General features: G+C 45.3%; 2 protein-coding genes across 3 annotated transcripts in view; both read left to right on the forward strand.

The window, feature by feature from the left end:
- The window catches only part of LOC124037491 (transcription factor 12-like), a 17,779-nt gene extending 16,659 nt beyond the window's left edge, over window positions 1-1,120 (forward strand). Inside the window, exons 8-9 of one of the 2 annotated variants that reach the window (XM_046352241.1) lie at window positions 17-181; window positions 475-1,120. In XM_046352241.1, the coding sequence (XP_046208197.1) occupies window positions 17-168 (152 nt within the window). In that variant the 3' untranslated portion in view covers window positions 169-181; window positions 475-1,120. The remainder of the gene's footprint in view (window positions 1-16; window positions 182-474) is intronic. The other variant, XM_046352240.1, reaches the window with a different exon arrangement.
- A 41-nt stretch (window positions 1,121-1,161) lies between these two features.
- The window catches only part of LOC124037490 (cingulin-like protein 1), a 36,459-nt gene continuing 11,237 nt past the window's right edge, over window positions 1,162-26,383 (forward strand). The window contains exons 1-14 of the mRNA XM_046352239.1: window positions 1,162-2,640; window positions 4,232-5,668; window positions 5,892-6,004; window positions 11,177-11,282; window positions 13,791-13,895; window positions 15,996-16,144; window positions 18,357-18,501; window positions 18,915-19,127; window positions 21,815-21,922; window positions 22,523-22,621; window positions 22,737-22,841; window positions 23,147-23,299; window positions 23,512-23,682; window positions 24,680-24,832. Of these exons, the coding sequence (XP_046208195.1) occupies window positions 4,331-5,668; window positions 5,892-6,004; window positions 11,177-11,282; window positions 13,791-13,895; window positions 15,996-16,144; window positions 18,357-18,501; window positions 18,915-19,127; window positions 21,815-21,922; window positions 22,523-22,621; window positions 22,737-22,841; window positions 23,147-23,299; window positions 23,512-23,682; window positions 24,680-24,832 (2,958 nt within the window). The 5' untranslated portion in view covers window positions 1,162-2,640; window positions 4,232-4,330. The remainder of the gene's footprint in view (window positions 2,641-4,231; window positions 5,669-5,891; window positions 6,005-11,176; window positions 11,283-13,790; window positions 13,896-15,995; window positions 16,145-18,356; window positions 18,502-18,914; window positions 19,128-21,814; window positions 21,923-22,522; window positions 22,622-22,736; window positions 22,842-23,146; window positions 23,300-23,511; window positions 23,683-24,679; window positions 24,833-26,383) is intronic.

Here is a 26,383-nt window from a genome sequence, read left to right on the forward strand (position 1 = left end):
GATCTGCTACCTCTAGAGCGTAACCTGAACCCTAAGAGAGCCTGTCTGAGGAGGAAGGAGCAGGTGAAAATGTCAGCTGGGTTAACAGATGCCCAGGGCCTGCAGCAACACCAGGCATCACCACATCCTGGACTAGACACTGCTAACCCCATGGGACATCATGCCTAAACATCTAAAACAGGTAACAGTACAAAGATCTCCCATTCTTCTTCTTCTTCTTTGTCTGTGATTAGACAGGAAGCCCCACCCCAAAAAAGTTACTTTATTTGGTATTTTGACCAATCGGATCAGGTCTTGAAATGATATGCTGTGAAAAGATCTGATGTGATTGGTGGAAAGAGATCAGATTTGAGCTGCCGGTCTAAACGCAGCCTTCTTCTTCTTCTTCTTCTATGAAAGCGTGTATTGATCCAAGTTGATATAATCTATATGGTGAGAAACGCTATCAACCACAAGTTTTCTTTCTTTCTACAGATGAAGTGTGGAAATGGATCATCCTGAGATGGTGAAAGACTATCCAATGACATTCAGTGTTATCTCTGGGACCCAGTAGCGAAGAAACAGAAGGATTTTCGTTGGGAGGGGGGGGGCAACCTAAAGTGTTACAGCAGCTAATTAATCACGACAGTAGTGACAATTTCCTCCTGATCCACTTTCACTTGTGCCTAAACTTACTTGTAACCAGCAAATGTTTTGTACAAAATGTTTTTTTTAAATATTCGTTAGTACAGTGAATGAAAAATGTACAGTGAAAAAAAAAAAAACACAACACTGTCCTGTTTAAAACAATGTTTATTTCATCACTTTGTATCCTCCTCTGTCAGTGTTGTCCTCTTAAAAGGCTCTGCATGGTCAATTCAACATCTAGCAGTGGCCGTACATCATTAAATACATTGGTCCGAACCGCACAACTCCCAGTGATTCAGGGATAATCTCTATAGCCATCCAGCTAATTTACGAGCAACTGGCTAAACGAAAAGACAAGATCTTATCTCTACTGAGATGTCGGAGTCTGTTTCCCGGTGCTTGACATCGGAGCTCAGCCAAAATAACATGAAGTACAAAGGCTGCATCTCCATCATGAATCTCTCCATTCTCTCCCCCCAGCAGAATGAGTCTACATTTAAGGCTATTGTTTATTTGTGTATTTCACACTACGTTGAAGTAAAAATGCTTGTATGGATGTCAACCCCAATACATGTTCATGTCATCAATCAACTGCATTACAGGTAAAAACTACTTTGACGACCACCTCTGATTTCTGTATGCTGGTGTGTGTGTGTGCCAATCCAGCGTCCTTCTATCCCCCACGGTCTTCATTCCAATGACCTCTTCACCCTTCTATCCCCATTACCTCCCTGATCTCTTTCCAGGAGTTCAAACTCATTTTTGTGTCTTAGAAATCCCTAGACAAGGTATCATAATTATGTTGTTTTATTTGTTAACTTGTTCTGATAGCCTGTCGTCAAAAGTTCTCCATGTTTGTTGTCAAGGAAGTAAATTTGTGTTTATACAGGATGTACCCCCCCACCTACCATCAACCAATCATGTCAATCCGGAGCTATATGGAGCTATACGGATCCCTTCGCATTGTTACCAATTTGGGAGGCGCACGGCATTGCCATACGGAGCTCGATTTGGCCTCATCGAGCCTCCAGAGGCACTGCAGATCAAGCTTAAATTGGCTTTAGGCTGAAACAAGGCTTAAAACTAATTTATGCTTGCTCCAGCAATATGAGCTGGAGGCCCCGTATGACGCAATGGCGGTGGCTCTGGAGGCCAACTCGATCTCCGTACTGCATCTCCGTGCACCTTGACGAAAGGTGAGGGCTGGATGTCCTGCATAAACACAAACTCACTTCCTTGACAACTTCCTTCACAACAGCTCTACTCTGCACCACGAAGTGATGTATGGCCACGGCAGATGTCGGGTTGACCATGCAGAGCCTTTTAGTTGTATGTACATGCTTGTGTTTAGGCAGAGTCAGAGTTTTTAGAGCTAAGTGCACTTTTTGGCTAGGCTACAGATGGATTAATACTTAATTGTTCCGTTTTTTTTAATAGAAAATATTGATTACTTTTTACTAACTTGCTGTAGTTGATATTTTCTACAATTACTAATATCTAAATATCTGAATTACAGATTTAAAATTTGAAACAAAAAAATGATTTTTTTTTCCAGAAATATTTGTCATATATTTTACCATATTTTACCAGACATTGTAAATAATGATACCCTAAACAAGCCACGGCTTATTGTATATTGGAGAATTCCATAATGGGGGATGTCTGTAAAACCCATACCTTCAGGTATGTACAGTTATGTTGATGAGTGTCACCTATGTCATCTACAGGAAATGTAAACCATAAAACTATTTCTTATTTTTCCCTACAATTTTCATTCTCAGAAAAGACATCCGGTATGTATTATTCGAGGAGTTAATGATCATAATGATGATGATGATGATGATGAACACACGCGCAATTTCTTGAATAGCTGGACAATTCCGCTAGGGGGAACGCATACTCGTGAATAGAGACTGGAATGGGGAGGGGGAATCCCGAACGCCAATAAAACAGCTCCCGCAACACTGGCACTTCAGCCAGGGCACTACTTTTAACAGAACTGCGCGAATTTAGGTAAGACAATCACAATGATTTTGCGCACTGGGACACTTTTCTAAACCCGTCTTACAACTGTTACTCAAACCAATTGCACAGTTAGTGCTTTGTAAAGTGATTCTCGTTTCGGCATTGTTTTTGGTAGGCTGTTTTATCGTTCAAGAACATCACGTTTGATCCGCTAGTAAAGGTAGAGTGGTATTTCATTATCCGCTGGTAAAACTGCATTGAGGATTATCCATGCATATATCCTTTGTCTTTAATTACAATCGTACAAATAGAGGTTGATAAAGTACTTGTGAAGGATACACATTTTTGATATGGGTTAATAATTCAAAGGGGGCTCCCGAGTGGTCTAAACAGTCTAAGGCACTGCATCTCAGTTTTTAAGGCGTCTCTACAGACACCTTGGTTCGAATCCAGGCTGTATCACAACCGGCCGTGATTGGGAGTCCCATAGGGCATGGCACAATTGGCCCAGCGCCGTCCGGGTTTATCTGGGGTAGGCCATCATTGTAAAAAATAATTTGTTCTCAACTGACTTGCCTAGTAAATAAAGGTTAAATGTAAATCATTTCAATTAATTTTAAAGATATTTTTGTTCATTAAAGAAGTGTATTCCCACTGGGCAACAACTGGATGAATCAACGTTGTTTACACGTAATTTCAACCGCAAATCAAAGTGATGATGTTGAATCAATGTGGAAAACTTAGTGGAATTGCAAAAAGTCCTTTTTTGTCCTCCACCTAAATTTGAACCTAAATCCAATGACATGGTGACATTTTGTTGTTGAAGTCACAATAGTTTACAACTCAACCAAATGTAAATGAAAACTAGATGTTGAACTGACAGCTGTTGCCCGGTGGGCTGTAAACACGGTAACAACTGTCACCTATATTAGAAAACAGTACTTTTGCATGTTGTTTATTTCAATAACAATGTACATTGTTCTAAAAACGGACGTGTATTTTTGTTTTTTGTTCCGTAACTGACTTAAACTCATAATCATATCATAAACATGTGGATGACAAAAGTGTGTGTGTGTGTGTGTGTGTGTGTGTGTGTGTGTGTGTGTGTGTGTGTGTGTGTGTGTGTGTGTGTGTGTGTGTGTGTGTGTGTGTGTGTGTGTGTGTGTGTGTGTGTGTGTGTGTGTGTGTGTGTGTGTGTGTGTGTGTGGATGACGATAATCTGGTTGGTGCGACCACAGGCCAGTGGTAGGTACTCGTCATGCAGCAGTATTGTCCTGTATACAATAGTTACACTGTTAGCACACTGAATAAACTGTTTTCTATATCAATGTGCTGTGTGTTGATGTTGGTGTTTTCTCTCTCTGTGTGGCTAACTGGTTAGCGCAGCTGTCTCTAAGTGACATCAGATGCACTTGGGATGTCATTGTTGTCAGTTGGTCCACATGACTTCTCTCTGTTTTGTAAACAGTCACCTCATCCAGCTGATGCCATAGAAAGTGATGTATTTTTCACTGGGGTTAAACTGTTGTAAAGACAGGGGTGGTTATTGGAGCCTCCAGGTTAAGAAGAGCCGTGGTAATGGTTTAGTCAACTAATAATGCATCAGCCTCTAACGTGTTGTATTTGGCATCTTTTATAGCTGTGAACCTCTTCAGTTCTGAGGGAGGTCCTCGATTCATTCAGGACTAGTGTGGACCCAGCAAACACACAACGTTGTCTTAACGTTGACTCTCTATAAATGGAGTCTCACAGACACGGAGTGAGTGGCTCTTCTCCAGACTTCAGTAGAATACAACAGGGCTACAACATGCAGCAGCCTAGGCCTGGTCCCAGAGGCAGCCCTCGACCTCACAGCGACAGCAGCAGCATGTTCGGGGTTAGGGTACAAGTTCAGGGAATTGAGGGTCTTCCTTACGTTGTGTTGAACGGGGATAGTAGAGCAGCTCTGCCATCTGGTGGCCTGGAGAGCTACAGCAGGAACTGGGACCACCAGGATGTGTTTGTCAATGCCCACAGCCAGTCTGAGTACACCTTCATGGTGAATGATGGGCGATCTTCATTCGGTACTCCCAATGTGGAGCGCAAACCTCCCAACCACCAGAGGGAGTATGCTCGTGGAGGTGCTCTGACTGAGGTTAAGGAATCACAGAGGATTCCGCTGGCGTCCGCTGCGTTCATGTTCGACTTCCAGGAGTCACAGAGGACCGTGCCGACATCTAACACGGTGTTGAACTTCCAGAGACACCCAGAGCTGCTGAAACCCTACAACCCAGACAGGAACAGCCTCAGCCCCGTCCTAGCCTCCACCCGAAGACTTTCTGTTCCGCCCAATCAGACAGCCTCTGTACCTAGGCCGGGACATCTCACCACATCTCTCCAGAGTGGGGCAGAGGCCACCTTGATCCAGGCAGCAGGGTCTAGACCAGGAGCAGCCAGGATCCCTCTGACTGCTGGGGGTGTAGAGTGGGCCCCCACCCCTGTCTCGGCCACCAGCCAAACCCAATGCCCAGGCCCTGCCCCTGTCTCAGCCCCCACCCAGACCCAATGCCCAGGCCCTGCCCCTGTCTCGGCCCCAGCGCCCCACCACTCTTTGACTACCTTACTAAGCCCCCCAAACGAGGTCACCAACATCCCCAGAAGATCCCCAAACTCAGTGGACACAGAGCCCATCTCCTCCATAGGTAGCCTGATCAACCAGTTCGACAGCCCCCAACAGATGGGTCGAGCTGGGCCTAGGAGAGGGAGGATAGCCCCTGAGGACCGGAGGAGATCACGTAGCGTGGACAGCAGACAACAGTGTCACTCATACCCATTGGACCCCTCCAGCCCTGCCTCGGTCATCGGAGGGGCCAGGGGAGACACTCCAGGCGGATCCACCAGCGCCCCAGGGTCACCTAAGGTGAGAGGGGCCAACGGACCCTCCACCGTGATGTTTAATAGACTACAGTGGGAGGAGAAGGAGCCTAGCGGGAGGTCATCCAGAGCGGTGAATGTGCTGTACGGAGTGGAGGAGACCTCCATGACCAGATCCAGGTGTCTCAACCACACGGAGGAGGAGTCAGAGAGAGACATTCAGGTAAAGAGATTAGCTTTAGAGGTTTTACCCAGTTTAAAGAGTAAAAAAAATATATATATATACCTTGATTCCATCTATGTTTTTCCTTGCAAATGTGCCTTTGCTACTGTGCTTTTGTTTGCTCTTTGAGGGTCCCAGTCGGTTTACTGTAAAGCATTCTTTTAACTTTTGTGATTGATTGATTGATACACCTTGATATCCTGTTGTGTGTTCATTTAATCAGATCATCACTCCAGATCTTCTGGGAGGTCAGAGGGGTCAGCACGAGGTCTCAATTGAACCACAACCAAATGAAGAAACCGCCAAAAAGATACTGTTCACTTACCTCAATGATGGGTGAGTAACACTGGACTAAATCAACCACTGAGTACTGTCATCATTATTTTACCTGTTTAACCTTTATATTACCTAGAGGGTTTTTTGAGGTGTGACATAACTTCCTTGGAAAGATACCAGCTAGAATGTTTTCCCCAAAGAGAGTTAGGATCAATTCCATTTCCAACGAGGAGAATTGGAATTTCAGTTTACTTTTTGAATTGATTGAATTAAAATGGAACTTAATGACCCCCGATCCTGATCCCAAGTGACCATTACACATTTCTCATATCCTGCCTCTCATATCCTGCCGTTGATGAGCTGAGGGATAGAATGTGACATACAGCTGTTAGTCTGATAAAGGATTGCTGTTTCAGCTGTGTGTGTGTGTGTGTGTGTGCACACACACACACACACACACACACACACACACACACACACACACACACACACACACACACACACACACACACACACACACACACACACACACACACACACACACACACACACACACACACACACACACACACACACACACACACCAGCTCAGGAATACAGACTATGATGATGAACACCCTTCCAAATAGCCAACAATGGAATATCAGTTTAATTCTTATTCACATATTTCAGATGTTGCCAGTTTTTTTGAAACTCACTGTAGTGAGTTTAAAAAAAACTGGCAATAAATAAGAATTTGTTCTTAACTGACTTGCCTGGTTAAATAAAGGTAAAATAAAAAATAATGCCACTTTAATAATGTCTTGCATTACTCATCTCATATACTGTATTCTATACTACCTACTGCATCTTAGCCTATGCCACTCTGACATTGCTCATCAATATATTTATATATTCTTATTCCATGTGTATTAGGTATTTGTTAGATATTACTTGTTAAATATTACTGCACTGTTGGGAACTATTATTATTATTATTATTATTATTATTATTATTATTATTATTATTATTATAACTAGAAGCACAAGCATTTCACTACGCTCGCATTAACATCCGCTTAACCATGTGTATGTTAACAATACAAGTTAATTTGATTAGTACCCTTCATTATCTTACATTATCTTACATACAGAATACCTGCATATTTCCCACACACAGTATAAGTGGTATGTTGTTCTGTGTGCTAGTTATATGACTGGGGTATGTTGTTCTGTATGACTGGGGTATGTTGTTCTGTATGACTGGGGTATGTTGTTCTGTATGACTGGGGTATGTTGTTCTGTATGACTGGGGTATGTTGTTCTGTATGACTGGGGTATGTTGTTCTGTATGACTGGGGTATGTTGTTCTGTATGACTGGGGTATGTTGTTCTGTATGACTGGGGTATGTTGTTCTGTATGACTGGGGTATGTTGTTCTGTATGACTGGGGTATGCTGTTCTGTGTGCTAGTTGTATGACTGGGGTATGTTGTTCTGTATGACTGGGGTATGTTGTTCTGTATGACTGGGGTATGTTGTTCTGTATGACTGGGGTATGTTGTTCTGTATGACTGGGGTATGTTGTTCTGTATGACTGGGGTATGTTGTTCTGTATGACTGGGGTATGTTGTTCTGTATGACTGGGGTATGTTGTTCTGTATGACTGGGGTATGCTGTTCTGTGTGCTAGTTGTATGACTGGGGTATGTTGTTCTGTATGACTGGGGTATGTTGTTCTGTATGACTGGGGTATGTTGTTCTGTATGACTGGGGTATGTTGTTCTGTATGACTGGGGTATGTTGTTCTGTATGACTGGGGTATGTTGTTCTGTGTGCTAGTTGTATGACTGGGGTATGTTGTTCTGTATGACTGGGGTATGTTGTTCTGTATGACTGGGGTATGCTGTTCTGTATGACTGGGGTATGTTGTTCTGTGTGCTAGTTATATGACTGGGGTATGTTGTTCTGTATGCTAGTTGTATGACTGGGGTATGTTGTTCTGTGTGCTAGTTATATGACTGGGGTATGTTGTTCTGTGTGCTAGTTATATGACTGGGGTATGTTGTTCTGTATGCTAGTTGTATGACTGGGGTATGTTGTTCTGTGTGCTAGTTATATGACTGGGGTATGTTGTTCTGTGTGCTAGTTATATGACTGGGGTATGTTGTTCTGTATGACTGGGGTATGTTGTTCTGTGTGCTAGTTATATGACTGGGGTATGCTAGTTATATGACTGGGGTATGTTGTTCTGTGTGCTAGTTGTATGACTGGGGTATGTTGTTCTGTATGACTGGGGTATGCTGTTCTGTGTGCTAGTTATATGACTGGGGTATGTTGTTCTGTGTGCTAGTTGTATGACTGGGGTATGTTGTTCTGTATGACTGGGGTATGTTGTTCTGTATGCTAGTTGTATGACTGGGGTATGTTGTTCTGTATGCTAGTTATATGACTGGGGTATGTTGTTCTGTATGCTAGTTGTATGACTGGGGTATGTTGTTCTGTATGCTAGTTGTATGACTGGGGTATGCTGTTCTGTATGCTAGTTGTATGACTGGGGTATGTTGTTCTGTGTGCTAGTTATATGACTGAGGTATGTTGTTCTGTGGGCTAGTTGTATGACTGGGGTATGCTGTTCTGTATGCTAGTTATATGACTGAGGTATGTTGTTCTGTGGGCTAGTTGTATGACTGGGGTATGCTGTTCTGTATGCTAGTTGTATGACTGGGGTATGTTGTTCTGTGTGCTAGTTATATGACTGAGGTATGTTGTTCTGTGGGCTAGTTGTATGACTGGGGTATGCTGTTCTGTATGCTAGTTGTATGACTGGGGTATGTTGTTCTGTGTGCTAGTTATATGACTGGGGTATGCTGTTCTGTGTGCTAGTTGTATGACTGGGGTATGTTGTTCTGTATGACTGGGGTATGTTGTTCTGTATGCTAGTTGTATGACTGGGGTATGTTGTTCTGTGTGCTAGTTGTATGACTGGGGTATGTTGTTCTGTATGACTGGGGTATGTTGTTCTGTATGACTGGGGTACGTTGTTCTGTATGACTGGGGTACGTTGTTCTGTATGACTGGGGTACGTTGTTCTGTATGACTGGGGTACGTTGTTCTGTATGACTGGGGTACGTTGTTCTGTATGACTGGGGTACGTTGTTCTGTATGACTGGGGTTCGTTGTTCTGTATGACTGGGGTACGTTGTTCTGTATGACTGGGGTACGTTGTTCTGTATGCTAGTTGTATGACTGGGGTATGTTGTTCTGTGGACTAGTTATATGACTGGGGTATGTTGTTCTGTGTGCTAGTTGTATGACTGGGGTATGTTGTTCTGTGTGCTAGTTGTATGACTGGGGTATGTTGTTCTGTGTGCTAGTTATATGACTGGGGTATGCTGTTCTGTGTGCTAGTTGTATGACTGGGGTATGTTGTTCTGTATGACTGGGGTATGTTGTTCTGTATGCTAGTTGTATGACTGGGGTATGTTGTTCTGTGTGCTAGTTGTATGACTGGGGTATGTTGTTCTGTGGGCTAGTTATATGACTGAGGTATACTGTTCTGTATGACTGGGGTATGCTGTTCTGTGTGCTAGTTGTATGACTGGGGTATGTTGTTCTGTGTGCTAGTTATATGACTGAGGTATACTGTTCTGTATGACTGGGGTATGCTGTTCTGTGTGCTAGTTGTATGACTGGGGTATGTTGTTCTGTATGACTGGGGTATGTTGTTCTGTGTGCTAGTTGTATGACTGGGGTATGTTGTTCTGTGTGCTAGTTGTATGACTGGGGTACATTGTTCTGTATGACTGGGGTATGTTGTTCTGTGTGACTGGGGTATGTTGTTCTGTATGACTGGGGTACATTGTTCTGTATGACTGGGGTATGCTGTTCTGTATGCTAGTTGTATGACTGGGGTATGTTGTTCTGTGTGCTAGTTGTATGACTGGGGTATGTTGTTCTGTGTGCTAGTTGTATGACTGGGGTACATTGTTCTGTATGACTGGGGTATGTTGTTCTGTGTGACTGGGGTATGCTGTTCTGTATGCTAGTTGTATGACTGGGGTATGTTGTTCTGTGTGCTAGTTGTATGACTGGGGTATGTTGTTCTGTATGACTGGGGTATGTTGTTCTGTATGCTAGTTGTATGACTGGGGTACGTTGTTCTGTATGACTGGGGTACGTTCCGTGTGCTAGTTGTATGACTGGGGTATGTTGTTCTGTATGACTGGGGTATGTTGTTCTGTATGACTGGGGTATGTTGTTCTGTATGCTAGTTGTATGACTGGGGTACGTTGTTCTGTATGACTGGGGTATGTTGTTCTGTATGCTAGTTGTATGACTGGGGTATGTTGTTCTGTATGACTGGGGTATGTTGTTCTGTATGACTGGGGTATGTTGTTCTGTATGCTAGTTGTATGACTGGGGTACGTTGTTCTGTATGACTGGGGTATGTTGTTCTGTGTGACTGGGGTATGCTGTTCTGTATGCTAGTTGTATGACTGGGGTATGTTGTTCTGTGTGCTAGTTGTATGACTGGGGTATGTTGTTCTGTATGACTGGGGTATGTTGTTCTGTATGCTAGTTGTATGACTGGGGTACGTTGTTCTGTATGACTGGGGTACGTTCCGTGTGCTAGTTGTATGACTGGGGTATGTTGTTCTGTATGACTGGGGTATGTTGTTCTGTATGACTGGGGTATGTTGTTCTGTATGCTAGTTGTATGACTGGGGTACGTTGTTCTGTATGACTGGGGTACGTTCCGTGTGCTAGTTGTATGACTGGGGTATGTTGTTCTGTATGACTGGGGTATGTTGTTCTGTATGACTGGGGTATGTTGTTCTGTATGCTAGTTGTATGACTGGGGTACGTTGTTCTGTATGACTGGGGTATGTTGTTCTGTATGCTAGTTGTATGACTGGGGTATGTTGTTCTGTGTGCTAGTTATATAGGGTGGTAGCCTAGTGGTTAGAGCGTTGGACTAGTAACAAGATCGAATCCCCGAGCTGACAAGGTACAAATCTGTCGTTCTCCCCCTGAACAGGCAGTTAACCCACTGTTAGGCCATCATTGAAAATAAGAATTTGTTCTTAACTGACTTGCCTGGTTAAATAAAGGTAAAAGAAATAAAATAAATATGACTGTTGTTCTGTATGCTAGTTATATGACCGGGTGTATGTTGTTATTTATGCTAGTTATATGACTCGGGTATGCTGGTGTCATTGAACTCCGTGTGTCTGTTTGTTGGTATTCCCTCAGGACTACTGACAAAACCTCAATCACTGAGAAGAAGGTGAACCTGGTGTTTGACAGAATCAACCAACTGAAGTGGAAGACTGCAGAGAACGTGGAGGAGGAGATCAGGGTGAGGTTTGATGACATGGTTCAGATGGATGTCTGTGCTGTCCAAGGGGATCCCCAGCCCAGACATGGTTTAGATGGATGGCTGTGCTGCCCTAGAGGATCCCCAGCCCAGACGTGGTTCAGATGGATGGCTGTGCTGCCCTAGGGGATCCCCAGCCCAAACATGTGCTGCCCTAGGGGATCCCCAGCCCAGACATGATTCAGATGGATGGCTGTGCTGCCCTAGGGGTTCCCCATCCCAGACGTGGTTCAGATGTATGGCTGTGCTGCCCTAGGGGATCCCCAGCCCAGACATGGTTCAGATGGATGGCTGTGCTGCCCTAGGGGATCCCCATCCCAGACGTGGTTCAGATGGATGGCTGTGCTGCCCTAGGGGATCCCCAGCCCAAACATGTGCTGCCCTAGGGGATCCCCAGCCCAGATGTGGTTCAGATGGATGGCTGTGCTGCCCTAGGGGATCCCCAGCCCAGACATGGTTTAGATGGATGGCTGTGCTGCCCTAGAGGATCCCCAGCCCAGACGTGGTTCAGATGGATGGCTGTGCTGCCCTAGGGGATCCCCAGCCCAGACATGGTTTAGATGGATGGCTGTGCTGCCCTAGGGGATCCCCAGCCCAAACATGTGCTGCCCTAGGGGATCCCCAGCCCAGACGTGGTTTAGATGGATGGCTGTGCTGCCCTAGGGGATCCCCAGCCAAGACGTGGTTCAGATGGATGGCTGTGCTGCCCAAGGGGATCCCCAGCCCAGATGTGGTTTAGATGGATGGCTGTGCTGCCCTAGGGGATCCCCAGCCCAGACGTGGTTCAGATGGATGGCTGTGCTGCCCTAGGGGATCCCCAGCCCAGACATGGTTCAGATGGATGGCTGTGCTGCCCTATGGGATCCCCAGCCCAGACATGTGCTTCCCTAGGGGATCCCCAGCCCAGACATGTGCTGCCCTAAGGGATCCCCAGCCCAGACATGTGCTGCCCAAGGGGATCCCCAGCCCAGACATGTGCTGCCCAAGGGGATCCCCAGCGCAGACATGTGCTGCCCAAGGGGATCCCCAGCCCAGACATGGTTCAGATGGATGGCTGTGCTGCCCTAGGGGATCCCCAGCCCAGACGTGGTTCAGATGGATGGCTGTGCTGCCCTAGGGGATCCCCATCCCAGACGTGGTTTAGATGGATGGCTGTGCTGCCCTAGAGGATCCCCAGCCCAGACGTGGTTTAGATGGATGGCTGTGCTGCCCTAGGGGATCCCCAGCCCAGACGTGGTTCAGATGGATGGCTGTGCTGCCCTAGGGGATCCCCAGCCCAGACGTGGTTCAGATGGATGGCTGTGCTGCCCTAGGGGATCCCCAGCCCAGACGTGGTTCAGATGGATGGCTGTGCTGCCCTAGGGGATCCCCAGCCCAGACGTGGTTCAGATGGATGGCTGTGCTGCCCTAGGGGATCCCCAGCCCAGACGTGGTTTAGATGGATGGCTGTGCTGCCCTAGGGGATCCCCAGCCCAGACATGTGCTGCCCTAGGGGATCCCCAGCCCAGACATGGTTTAGATGGATGGCTGTGCTGCCCTAGGGGATCCCCAGCCCAGACATGTGCTGCCCTAGGGGATCCCCAGCCCAGACATGTGCTGCCCTAGGGGATCCCCAGCCCAGACATGTGCTGCCCTAGGGGATCCCCAGCCCAGACATGTGCTGCCCTAGGGGATCCCCAGCCCAGACATGTGCTGCCCTAGGGGATCCCCAGCCCAGACATGTGCTGCCCTAGGGGATCCCCAGCCCAGACATGTGCTGCCCTAGGGGATCCCCAGCCCAGACATGTGCTGCCCTAGGGGATCCCCAGCCCAGACATGTGCTGCCCTAGGGGATCCCCAGCCCAGACGTGGTTTAGATGGATGGCTGTGCTGCCCTAGGGGATCCCCAGCCCAGACATGTGCTGCCCTAGGGGATCCCCAGCCCAGACATGGTTTAGATGGATGGCTGTGCTGCCCTAGGGGATCCCCAGCCCAGACATGTGCTGCCCTAGGGGATCCCCAGCCCAGACATGTGCTGCCCTAGGGGATCCCCAGCCCAGACATGTGCTGCCCTAGGCGATCCCCAGCCCAGACATGTGCTGCCCTAGGGGATCCCCAGCCCAGACATGTGCTGCCCTAGGGGATCCCCAGCCCAGACATGTGCTGCCCTAGGGGATCCCCAGCCCAGACATGTGCTGCCCTAGGGGATCCCCAGCCCAGACGTGGTTCAGATGGATGGCTGTGCTGCCCTTGGGGATCCCCAGCCCAGACATGTGCTGCCCTTGGGGATCCCCAGCCTAGACGTTTGAGAACCACTGCTGTAGTTTACATAGACGGTTGAGACTTCCATATAGAAGCATGTTATACTAACACATTCATATCTTTGTAAATACCTATGTATTTCCGTGTTGTATTTCAGTGTGAAGGAAAGAAAAGTACAGTAGGGTAAAGTACTGTGTCTGTCTGTGAGGCAGATGCAGGTTGGTGATGTGTTGTTGGACCTGTTTGTAGGACTATGCTGCGAAGGCCAAGGAGGCGAAGGAGCTTCAGATGACAGGAGCAGAGCTGGAGAGAGAGGTGTCACAGCTGAAGACACAGCTGGAGCATAAGACCATGGTGCAGTACAGTACAATATATATTATACAGTACAATATACAGTACAATACACAATACAGTACAATACAATAAGGTGTGATATGATACTGTACAATATACAATATAGTACAATATACAGTACAATACACAAGAGTACAGTGCGATACGATACAGTACAATATGATACAGTGCAGTACAATACATAGTACAGAATACATTACAGTACGATGCAGTGCAGTACAGTACAATACAGTACAATACAGTGCAGTACAGTACAATACAATACAGTGCAGTACAGTACTATACAGTATAATACAGTACGATACAATACTGTGCAGTACAGTACGATACAATACAATACCGTGCAGTACAGTACGATACAATACATAATAATACAGTACGATACAATACAGTGCAGTACAGTACTATACAGTATAATACAGTACGATACAATACTGTGCAGTACAGTACGATACAATACAATACCGTGCAGTACAGTACGATACAATACATAATAATACAGTACGATACAATGCAGTGTAGTACAGTACGATACAATACAGTACGATACAATACAGTGCAGTACAGTATGATACAATACAATACCGTGCAGTACAGTACGATACAATACAGTGCAGGACAGTATGAGACAGTACAGTACGATACAATACAGTATAGTACAGTACGATACAATACAGTATAGTACAGTACGATACAATACAGTATAATCCAGTACGATACAATACTGTGCAGTACAGTACGATACAATACTGTGCAGTACAGTACGATACAATACTGTGCAGTACAGTACGATACAATACTGTGCAGTACAGTACAGTACGATACAATACAGTGCAGTACAGTACGATACAATACAATACAGTGCAGTACAGCACGATACAATACATCATAATACAGTACGATACAATGCAGTGTAGTACAGTAGGATACAATACAGTACGATACAATACAGTGCAGTACAGTACGATACAATACAATACCGTGCAGTACAGTACGATACAATACAGTGCAGGACAGTATGAGACAGTACAGTACGATACAATACAGTATAATACAGTACGATACAAAACTGTGCAGTACAGTACGATACAATACAATACCGTGCAGTACAGTACGATACAATACAATACAGTGCAGTACAGCACGATACAATACATAATAATACAGTACGATACAATACAGTGCAGTACAGTACGATACAATACAGTGCAGTACAGTACGATACAATACAGTGCAGTACAGCACGATACAATACAGTACGATACAATACAGTGCAGTACAGTACGATACAATACATAATAATACAGTATGATACAATACAGTGCAGTACAGTACGATACAATACATAATAATACAGTACGATACAATACAGTGCAGTACAGCACGATACAATACATAATAATACAGTATGATACAATACAGTGCAGTACAGTACGATACAATACATAATAATACAGTATGATACAATACAGTGCAGTACAGTACGATACAATACAGTGCAGTACAGTACGATACAATACAGTGCAGTACAGTATGATACAATACAGTGCAGTACAGCACGATACGATACAATACAGTGCAGTACAGCACGATACAATACATAATAATACAGTATGATACAATACAGTGCAGTACAGTACGATACAATACAGTGCAGTACAGTACGATACAATACGATACAATACAGTGCAGTACAGCACGATACAATACAGTGCAGTACAGTACGATACAATACAGTACAGTGCAGTACAGTACGATACAATACAATACAGTGCAGTACAGCACGATACAATACATAATAATACAGTACGATACAATACAGTGCAGTACAGTAGGATACAATACAGTGCAGTACAGTACGATATAATACCGTGCAGTACAGCACGATACAATACAGTGCAGTGCAGTACAATATAGTACTTTTAGCAAGAGATTTGTACTTGTTTTCTCCTTATGTGCACGGAGTCCACCTCGGACACGTTTATTCTCACTCGTACTGATTTTGCAGATGGCGTTATATTTGTGGTGATATTTTTGTGGTGATCGTCATATGTGGTTATTGTTGACCTACTTTAGTTGAATGCACTGTGTGTCCTGCAGAGTGGTCGGAGTCTGGCGGAGGTGTGTTACAAGGCCCAGACAGACATGAAGACTATTCAGGAGGAACTGGACAGGAGACAGGAAGAACTCTCTACGCTGCGGGATAGGCTGGCTCAGATGGAGGCGGAGCTCGATGTCGCCATAGAGGAGTAAGAACATTTCCACAAGTGCATAGGGGTCTAGAAGTCATTTTGGGATTGTGTTTAGGACCATAATCCACCTTGATGTTTATTATTAGTCATTATCCCCTAAGAACTCCTGTAGCACAACAGTATCTCTACTTGCACATCATCATCTGCACATCTATCACTCCAGTGTTCATTTGCTAAATTGTAATTACTTCACCACTATTGACCTATTTATTGCCTTTACCTCCCTTACTCCATTTGCACACACTGTATACCGATTTTTTTTAAATAGTGTTGTTGACGGTACGTTTTGTTTACTCCATGTGTAACTCTGTGTTGTTGTTTACTCCATGTGTAACTCTGTGTTGTTGTTTACTCCATGTGTAACTCTGTGTTGTTGTTTACTCCATGTGTAACTCTGTGTTGTTGTTTACTCCATGTGTAACTCTGTGTTGTTGTTTACTCCATGTGTAACTCTGTGTTGTTGTGTGTGTCGCACTGCTTTAGCTTTATCTTGGCCAGGTCGCAGTTGTAAATGAGAACTTGTTCTCAACTAGCCTACCTGGTTAAATAAAGGTGTTCTCAACTAGCCTACCTGGTTAAAACCTGTTGGGGACACCCGTTCCCAGCTGGGACCTCCCCCCCCACACCCTCAGCTGGAATGTGGCGCATGGAACGCAAAAATATTCCTCAAAATATTTAACCTCCACACATTAACAAGTCCAATAGCTCAAATGAAAGTTAAACAAGTTGTTTATCTACCCAGCAAGTCAGATTTCTAAAATGTTTTACGGCGAAAACATAGCACATATTTATGTCAAACCACCACTGCAGACATAGCTCATTAGCATAGCCAAGTCGGAAAAAATATGCAATTAACAAACGCAGGATTAAAAGAAATATCATTTCACTAACCTTTTGAAATCTTCATCAGATGACAGTAATATAACATGTTACACAGTACATTCATTTTTTTTTCAATAATCTGCAATATATATCCATAAATCTCTGTTTACAATGACGCATCGTTCAAAAAATGCTACTAAAATGTCAGGAGAAATGACTAGCTCCGGCAGATAACGTCAGCTAACAAGGAATACACATCATAAACTTTGACTAAATATGCATGTTCTACATATGTATAGGAAGATACACTTCTTCTAAATGCAATCGCTGTGTTACATTTATTTTTAACGTTACAGGTTGCGTTCACTAGGCTATACTAGGAGTGGCGCTCCAAAAGTAGCATTCTGGCTCCTCTATCTTGGAGTCCACAGAAACCCAAATTTACCACATAAATATTCCCTTACCTTTGCTGTTCTTCCATCAAAAGACCTGGAAGGGATTATACTTACCAAAACAGCGTTTAGTTTTCAAGTCTGCGTCTTTCGGTTCTCAAAAACTACACATTTCGGTCAAAATGTAGCCAAAAGTCAAGTGGATGAGCACCAAAACGTCGAACTTACATATTATATGTCGAGTAAACTTGTCAAACTAACTTCATAATCAAGCTTTAACATGTTATAAAGGTGTACAGCAATTGTGAGGACGAACAGAAACACAGGCATCGTTCAATCGATCTTGGAAAAAAGACAGGACTTGACCAGAGCGCGCATAAAAGTGACCTGTTTTTTCGCGTGACCGAGAGCTTTTGGCACGCTCAAACTCCCATGAGCGCGCGATTCTCACAATGAGAAGCCCCATTGAAAGCAGGGATCGCGCTGAACACGTAGGAACTGTTCCCAGAGCTGTAACTGTTTGGGAAGGGTGTTTGCGATGACGTCAAAGTTGGGCCAACTTTTATCATGACAAGAGATAGTTTGGGAGAATGCTTGCCCTGACAGTTCTGCTTTACATAGAGACAAAATTTAAACGGTTTTAGAAGCTTTAGAGTGTTTTCTATTCGATAATATTTTTTATATGCATATATTAGCAACTTTTGACAAAAATATATCCTGTTTAATAAGGGCACCAAATTCCTCCAGTAGGGGCAGTAAACAGCCCTAGCACTGACAGGTTAAATAAAGGTGTTCTCAACTAGCCTACCTGGTTAAATAAAGGTGTTCTCAACTAGCCTACCTGGTTAAATAAAGGTGAAATTAAAAATGTAAAAAAGGATCTGAAAGAATTGAAAAGGTGTAAGTAAGCATTTCGCTAATTGCCTCACAACGTCTTGACATAGTATGATTTCTCTGGTGCTCTGTAATATTAAATATTAATATTCTATTGCCAGGCTAGTCCGGGTGAAGACTGAGAGAGAGCAGGGCCGTACAGAGATGAAGGACCTTCAGCAGCAGCTGTCTGAGATGCACGATGAGCTGGACCAGGCTAAGAACACAACACAGGCAGACGGCAAAGAGAAACAGCTCCTTCTAACGGTAAGGGAACGAGTTGATATTCTTGCTCAAAACATTCTGTTGGCCTCCCGGGTGGCGCAGTGGTTAAGGGCGCTGTACTGCAGCGCCAGCTGTGCCACCAGAGACTCTGGGTTCGCGCCCAGTCATACAACTAGCATACAGAACAACATACCCCAGTCATATAACTAGCACACAGAACAACATACCCCAGTCATACAGAACAACATACCCCAGTCATATAACTAACATACCCCAGTCATATAACTAGCATACCCCAGTGTGTCTGTGTTAGGACCTGGCCCAGCAGGATTATATCAATTAACTCAGTGTCTGTGTTAGCACCTGGCCCAGCAGGATTATATCAATTAACTCAGTGTCTGTGTTAGCACCTGGCCCAGCAGGATTATATCAATTAACTCAGTGTCTGTGTCTAGGATCTGGCCCAGCTGCGTTTGGACTTCCAGGGGCTCATTCAAGTGCAGGAGGATCAGGAGGAGGTGCTACACTGGAGGGAGAGGGAGCTGACTGCCTTGAAGGGAGCCCTGAATGAGGAGGTGGAGAGTCATGACAAGGAGCTGGGCATTATGAAGGAGGTGCGCGACAAGGAGGTGCAGAAGCTCCGAGAGGAAGTTGAGGAGGTGAAAGAGGTATTGAACTGAGATAAGGGACATGCTACTGCTAGTAGAATCAGTGGTGTAAAGTTCTTTAGTAAAAATACTTTAAAGTACTACTTAAGTAGTTTTGTTTATCTGTACTTTACTATTTATATTTTTGACTACTTTTACTTTTACTTCACTACATTCCTAAAGATAATTATGTACTTTTTACTCCGTACATTTTTCCTGACACCCAAAAGTACTTGTTACATTATGAATGTTTAGCAGGACAGGATAATGGTCCAATTTACACACTTATCAAGAGAACATCCCTGGTCATCCCTACTGCCTCTGATCTGGAGGACTCACTAAACAGAGAACATCCCTGGTCATCTCTACTGCCTCTGATCTGGAGGACTCACTAAACAGAGAACATCCCTGGTCATCTCTACTGCCTCTGATCTGGAGGACTCACTAAACAGAGAACATCCCTGGTCATCCCTACTGCATCTGATCTGGAGGACTCACTAAACAGAGAAGATCCCTGGTCATCCCTACTGCCTCTGATCTGGAGGACTCACTAAACAGAGAACATCCCTGGTCATCTCTACTGCCTCTGATCTGGAGGACTCACTAAACAGAGAACATCCCTGGTCATCCCTACTGCATCTGATCTGGAGGACTCACTAAACAGAGAACATCCCTGGTCATCCCTACTGCCTCTGATCTGGAGGACTCACTAAACAGAGAACATCCCTGGTCATCTCTACTGCCTCTGATCTGGAGGACTCACTAAACAGAGAACATCCCTGGTCATCCCTACTGCATCTGATCTGGAGGACTCACTAAACAGAGAACATCCCTGGTCATCCCTACTGCCTCTGATCTGGAGGACTCACTAAACAGAGAACATCCCTGGTCATCTACTCCCTCTGATCTGGAGGACTCACTAAACAGAGAACATCCCTGGTCATCTCTACTGCCTCTGATCTGGTGGACTCACTAAACAGAGAACATCCCTGGTCATCTCTACTGCCTCTGATCTGGAGGACTCACTAAACAGAGAACATCCCTGGTCATCTCTACTGCCTCTGATCTGGTGGACTCATTAAACAGAGAACATCCCTGGTCATCCCTACTGCCTCTGATCTGGAGGACTCACTAAACAGAGAACATCCCTGGTCATCCGTACTGCCTCTGATCTGGAGGACTCACTACACAGAGAACATCCCTGGTCATCCCTACTGCCTCTGATCTGGAGGATTCACTAAACCGAGAACATCCCTGGTCATCTCTACTGCCTCTGATTTGGAGGACTCACTAAACAGAGAACATCCCTGGTCATCTCTACTGCCTCTGATCTGGTGGATTCACTAAACCGAGAACATCCCTGGTCATCTCTACTGCCTCTGATCTGGCAGACTCACTAAACAGAGAACATCCCTGGTCATCCCTACTGCATCTGATCTGGAGGACTCACTAAACAGAGAACATCCCTGGTCATCCCTACTGCCTCTGATCTGGAGGACTCACTAAACAGAGAACATCCCTGGTCATCTACTCCCTCTGATCTGGAGGACTCACTAAACAGAGAACATCCCTGGTCATCTCTACTGCCTCTGATCTGGTGGACTCACTAAACAGAGAACATCCCTGGTCATCTCTACTGCCTCTGATCTGGAGGACTCACTAAACAGAGAACATCCCTGGTCATCTCTACTGCCTCTGATCTGGTGGACTCATTAAACAGAGAACATCCCTGGTCATCCCTACTGCCTCTGATCTGGAGGACTCACTAAACAGAGAACATCCCTGGTCATCCGTACTGCCTCTGATCTGGAGGACTCACTACACAGAGAACATCCCTGGTCATCCCTACTGCCTCTGATCTGGAGGATTCACTAAACCGAGAACATCCCTGGTCATCTCTACTGCCTCTGATTTGGAGGACTCACTAAACAGAGAACATCCCTGGTCATCTCTACTGCCTCTGATCTGGTGGATTCACTAAACCGAGAACATCCCTGGTCATCCCTACTGCCTCTGATCTGGCAGACTCACTAAACACACATGCTTCGTTTGTAAATGATGTCTGAGTGTTGGTGCCCCTGACTATTTGTAATGATGTCTGAGTGTTGGTGCCCCTGACTATTTGTAATGATGTCTGAGTGTTGGTGCCCCTGACTATTTGTAATGATGTCTGAGTGTTGGTGCCCCTGACTATTTGTAATGATGTCTGAGTGTTGGTGCCCCTGACTATTTGTAATGATGTCTGAGTGTTGGTGCCCCTGACTATTTGTAATGATGTCTGAGTGTTGGTGCCCCTGACTATTTGTAATGATGTCTGAGTGTTGGTGCCCCTGACTAGCCGTAAATAAAATAAAAAACAAGAAAATGGTGCCGTCTGGTTTGCTTAATATAAGGAATTTTAAATTATTTATACTTGTACTTTTGATACTTAAGTATATTTAGAACACAAATACTTTTAGACTTTTACCCAAGTAATATTTTATTGGGTGACTTTAATTTGTCCTATTAAGGTATCCTTACTTTTACTTAAGTGAGTGACTTTTCCCCCAGTGTCCCAAGTGACTCTATATATATTTACATTTGTCATATATTAGTTGACTTTGAGTTTCAATGTGATGTCATGCAGAAGGTTGTGAGTTTCATCCTAGGTTTTTTCCACTAATAATCCACCCATCTCCTGTGTATACTACCTGCTCTCTCCCTGCTAGAGTAACACAATGCTGGGCCAGGAGAAGAGGGAGATGGAGGAGGAGAGAGGGGAGACACGGGGCCAGGTGAATCAGCTGATGCAGGAGAGGGAGGAACTGAGGGGACAGGTACTGCAGATGGATACCCATAATGCTCGATACTACAGAACCCATAATGATGTACTACAATACCCATAATGCTCTATACTACAGAACCCATAATGCTCTATACTACAGAACCCATAATGATGTACTACAATACCCATAATGCTCTATACTACAGAACCCATAATGCTCTATACTACAGAACCCATAATGCTCTATACTACAGAACCCATAATGATGTACTACAATACCCATAATGCTCTATACTACAGAACCCATAATGATGTACTACAATACCCACAACGCTTTAAACTACAGAACCCATAATGATGTACTACAATACCCATAATGCTCTATACTGCAGAACCCATAATGATGAACTACAATACCCATAATGCTCTATACTACAGAACCCATAATGATGTACTACAATACCCACAACGCTTTAAACTACAGAATCCAAAATGATGTACTACAATACCCATAATACTCTGTACAACATATCCAGAAAAACACATCAGGGTCCGTATTCATAAAATGTCTCAGAGCAGGAGTACTGATCTAGAATCAGTTGCCTCTTGTCCATTTGACGTGATGGTGTGTCCTGTCTCCTCACTAACCAAGGTGGAGGAACTGGAGAGTAGGGTGGAGCAGCTTAACCTCGTCATCAAGGACTCCAAAACCCTGCAGAGACAGCTGGTGAAATGCATAGAGCAACTCAAGGTGAGGTAGAGAGAGATAAAGAAAGCACACAAAATATAGACAATGAATTTAGATGTTCTGTGATAATGCATGGCCAGGTATTGAAGGTATATTTATCACAGATGTGATTCCACAGAGGGAGAAACGGCAGGTTGAGGAGACTCTAGAGGAGGTGAGGGAGAAGGAAGAGGAAATGTCCCAGGCAAACAAAGCCCTTCTCGTACGTCTGGAGAATGTACAGGTGAGTGAATACAATGACCATACAGGTCGTACTGTGTCAGAGTCAAAGGAATATACCTTATTCAGATCTCGCTGGTAAACATCTCCTTAGCACAGAGTTTGTACAACATGGAAAACATGTTGTGTTAGTTGTTGTTGTGGAAGCTGTTGTTGTGGTAGTTCTGCCACACACAGTACATTCTCTGTGTGCGTGTGTGTGTGTGCGTGTGTGTGTGTGTGTGTGTGTGTGTGTGTGTGTGTGTGTGTGTGTGTGTGTGTGTGTGTGTGTGTGTGTGTGTGTGTGTGTGTGTGTGTGTGTGCCCACAGAGTGAGATGACCCAGCTGAACCACCAGCACAGGGAGATGAAGGAGAGGCTGAAGGAGGAGACGAGAAGAACAGAGGAGTTGAAGAGGATGAAGAGTGATCTGGACGAGGAGAGGAGACTGCAGAACAGCACTGTGGAGGAACTGCAGAAGGAGGTGAGGGAGGGAGGGAGGGAGGGAGGGAGGGAGGGAGGGAGGGAGGGAGGGAGGGAGAGAGGGGCCAGGTCATAGGTCACTGAGAAGAACACTGTGTTTCTATGCGGAGGAGCGGAACATGTTATCGACCTCCACTTTACTGATTACCTCCCTACAGTGCTCTGTGTCTCTCACTGCCCCCCCCGTGTCTCTCGCTGCCCCCACCCCTCCAGATGAGTACTATAGTAGAGGGCTGTGAGGTGTCCACTGAGAAGCTCCAGCTCCAGGTTGATGAAGTCCGAGAGAAGAGCCACTCCGCGCTGTCTGAGCTCCAACAACAGCTGCAGGAAAAGGGAGTGGAGTTGGAGAAATCCCGACAGACTACCAGAAAACTGCAGGAAGAGGTGTGGCACACATTTTTTCCCCCTGATGAGTCACCAATGGATGGATATCATATTCTAACTCTGATTATACTCTCTTTATCTCTCTCTCTCTCTCTATTTAATTCAACTTTCTCTCTCTCTCGCTCCGTCTCTCTATTCAATTAATCTTTCTCTCTTGGTCTCTCTCTCGGTCTCTTTCTCTTGGTCACTCTTTCTGTCTCTCACGCTTCAGAGATAAGGAGGTGAGGAGTGATTCTAGAGCTAAATCTCTCACGCTCTCTCGGTCTCTCACGCTCTCTTTCTGTCTCTCACGCTTCAGAGATAAGGAGCTGAGGAATGATTCTAGAGCTGAAAGGTTTATCAGGAGAGGAGACTGTGAAGTACATTTCTGCTGTAAACATGTTGAGATGAAGGCTATCCAAGACACTTTACCTGGTGTTGATGTTCTCTCTGTGTGTGTGTGATGTGTGTCCCTGAATCTGTCTCTGACTGGGTTTGAACCAGAGTTGTCGACCTATGTTCTGTGTGTGTGTGTGTGTGTGTGATGTGTGTCCCTGAATCTGTCTCTGACTGGGTTTGAACCAGAGTTGTCGACCTATGTTCTGTGTGTGTGTGTGTGTGATGTGTGTCCCTGAATCTGTCTCTGACTGGGTTTGAACCAGAGTTGTCGACCTATGTTCTGTGTGTGTATTATTATGTGTGTGTGTTCAGTATGTTCTGTGTGTTATAATATGATGTGTGTGTGTGTTCAGTATGTTCTGTGTGTTATAATATGATGTGTGTGTGTGTTCAGTATGATGTGTGTGTGTTCAGTATGTTCTGTGTGTTATAATATGATGTGTGTGTGTGTTCAGTATGTTCTGTGTGTTATAATATGATGTGTGTGTGTGTGTTCAGTATGTTCTGTGTGTTATAATATGATGTGTGTGTGTGTGTTCAGTATGTTCTGTGTTTTATAATATGATGTGTGTGTGTTCAGTATGTTCTGTGTGTTATAATATGATGTGTGTGTGTTCAGCTGCTTCCCCTGGAGCAGGGTCTGGAGCAGGGTCGTATGGAGTGGGAGGAGGCCCAGCAGAGAGGCAGACAGCTGGAGAGGAAGGTGGAGGAGCTGGAGGAGAGGAACGCACACGCCCACGAGGACCACGCCCGACAGCTCAAACTCATGGAGGTAGTGTGTGTGTGTGTGTGTGTGTGTGTGTGTGTGTGTGTGTGTGTGTGTGTGTGTGTGTGTGTGTGTGTGTGTGTGTGTGTGTGTGTGTGTTGTTGAGAGGAACACACACACCCAGGAGAACCACTCCCGAGATGTCCATCTCATGGAGGTACTGACTGAAGGGCTGAACTCAAAACACACGCTGTAGGACATAGACCCCCTGTACTGTTGGACATAGACCCCCTGTACTGTTGGACATAGACCCCCTGTACTGTAGGACATAGACCCCCTGTACTGTAGGACATAGACCCCCTGTACTGTAGGACATAGACCCCCTGTACTGACATAGACCCCTGTACTGTAGGACATAGACCCCCTGTACTGTAGGACATAGACCCCCTGTACTGTAGGACATAGACCCCCTGTACTGTAGGACATAGACCCCCTGTACTGTAGGACATAGACTCCCTGTACTGTAGGACATAGACCCCCTGTACTGTAGGACATAGACCCCCTGCACTGTAGGACACACTGTTGGACATAGACCCCCTGTACTGTTGGACATAGACCCCCTGTACTGTTGGACATAGACCCCCTGCACTGTAGGACACACTGTTGGACATAGACCCCTGTACTGTTGGACATAGACCCCCTGCACTGTAGGACACACTGTTGGACATAGACCCCCTGTACTGTAGGACACACTGTTGGACATAGACCCCCTGTACTGTAGGACACAGACCCCCTGTACTGTTGAACACACTGTTGGACATAGACCCCCTGTACTGTAGGACACACTGTTGGACATAGACCCCCTGTACTGTAGGACACAGACCCCCTGTACTGTTGGACACACTGTAGGACATAGACCCCCTGTACTGTAGGACATAGACCCCCTGTACTGTAGGACATAGACCCCCTGTACTGTAGGACATAGACCCCCTGTACTGCAGGGCATAGACCCCCTGTACTGTAGGACATAGACCCCCTGTACTGTTGGACATAGACCCCCTGTACTGTAGGACATAGACCCCCTGTACTGTAGGACATAGACCCCCTGTACTGTAGGACATAGACCCCCTGTACTGTAGGACATAGACCCCGTTACAGGACATTTACTGTTGGACATATACCCCCTGTACTGTTGGACATAGACCCCCTGTACTGTAGGACATAGACCCCCTGTACTGTAGGACATAGACCCCCTGTACTGTAGGACATAGACCCCCTGTACTGTTGGACATAGACCCCCTGTACTGTTGGACATAGACCTCCTGTACTGTTGGACATAGACCCCCTGTACTGTTGGACATAGACCCCCTGTACTGTTGGACATAGACCCCTGTACTGTTGGACATAGACCCCCTGTACTGTAGGACATAGACCCCCTGTACTGTAGGACATAGACCCCCTGTACTGTAGGACATAGACCCCCTGTAGGACATAGACCCCCTGTACTGTAGGACATAGACCCCCTGTACTGTAGGACATAGACCCCCTGTACTGTAGGACATAGACCCCCTGTACTGTAGGACATAGACATTACATTTACATTTAAGTCATTTAGCA

Source organism: Oncorhynchus gorbuscha, linkage group LG06, assembly GCF_021184085.1.
Source record: "Oncorhynchus gorbuscha isolate QuinsamMale2020 ecotype Even-year linkage group LG06, OgorEven_v1.0, whole genome shotgun sequence".
NCBI classification, from domain to species: domain Eukaryota; kingdom Metazoa; phylum Chordata; class Actinopteri; order Salmoniformes; family Salmonidae; genus Oncorhynchus; species Oncorhynchus gorbuscha.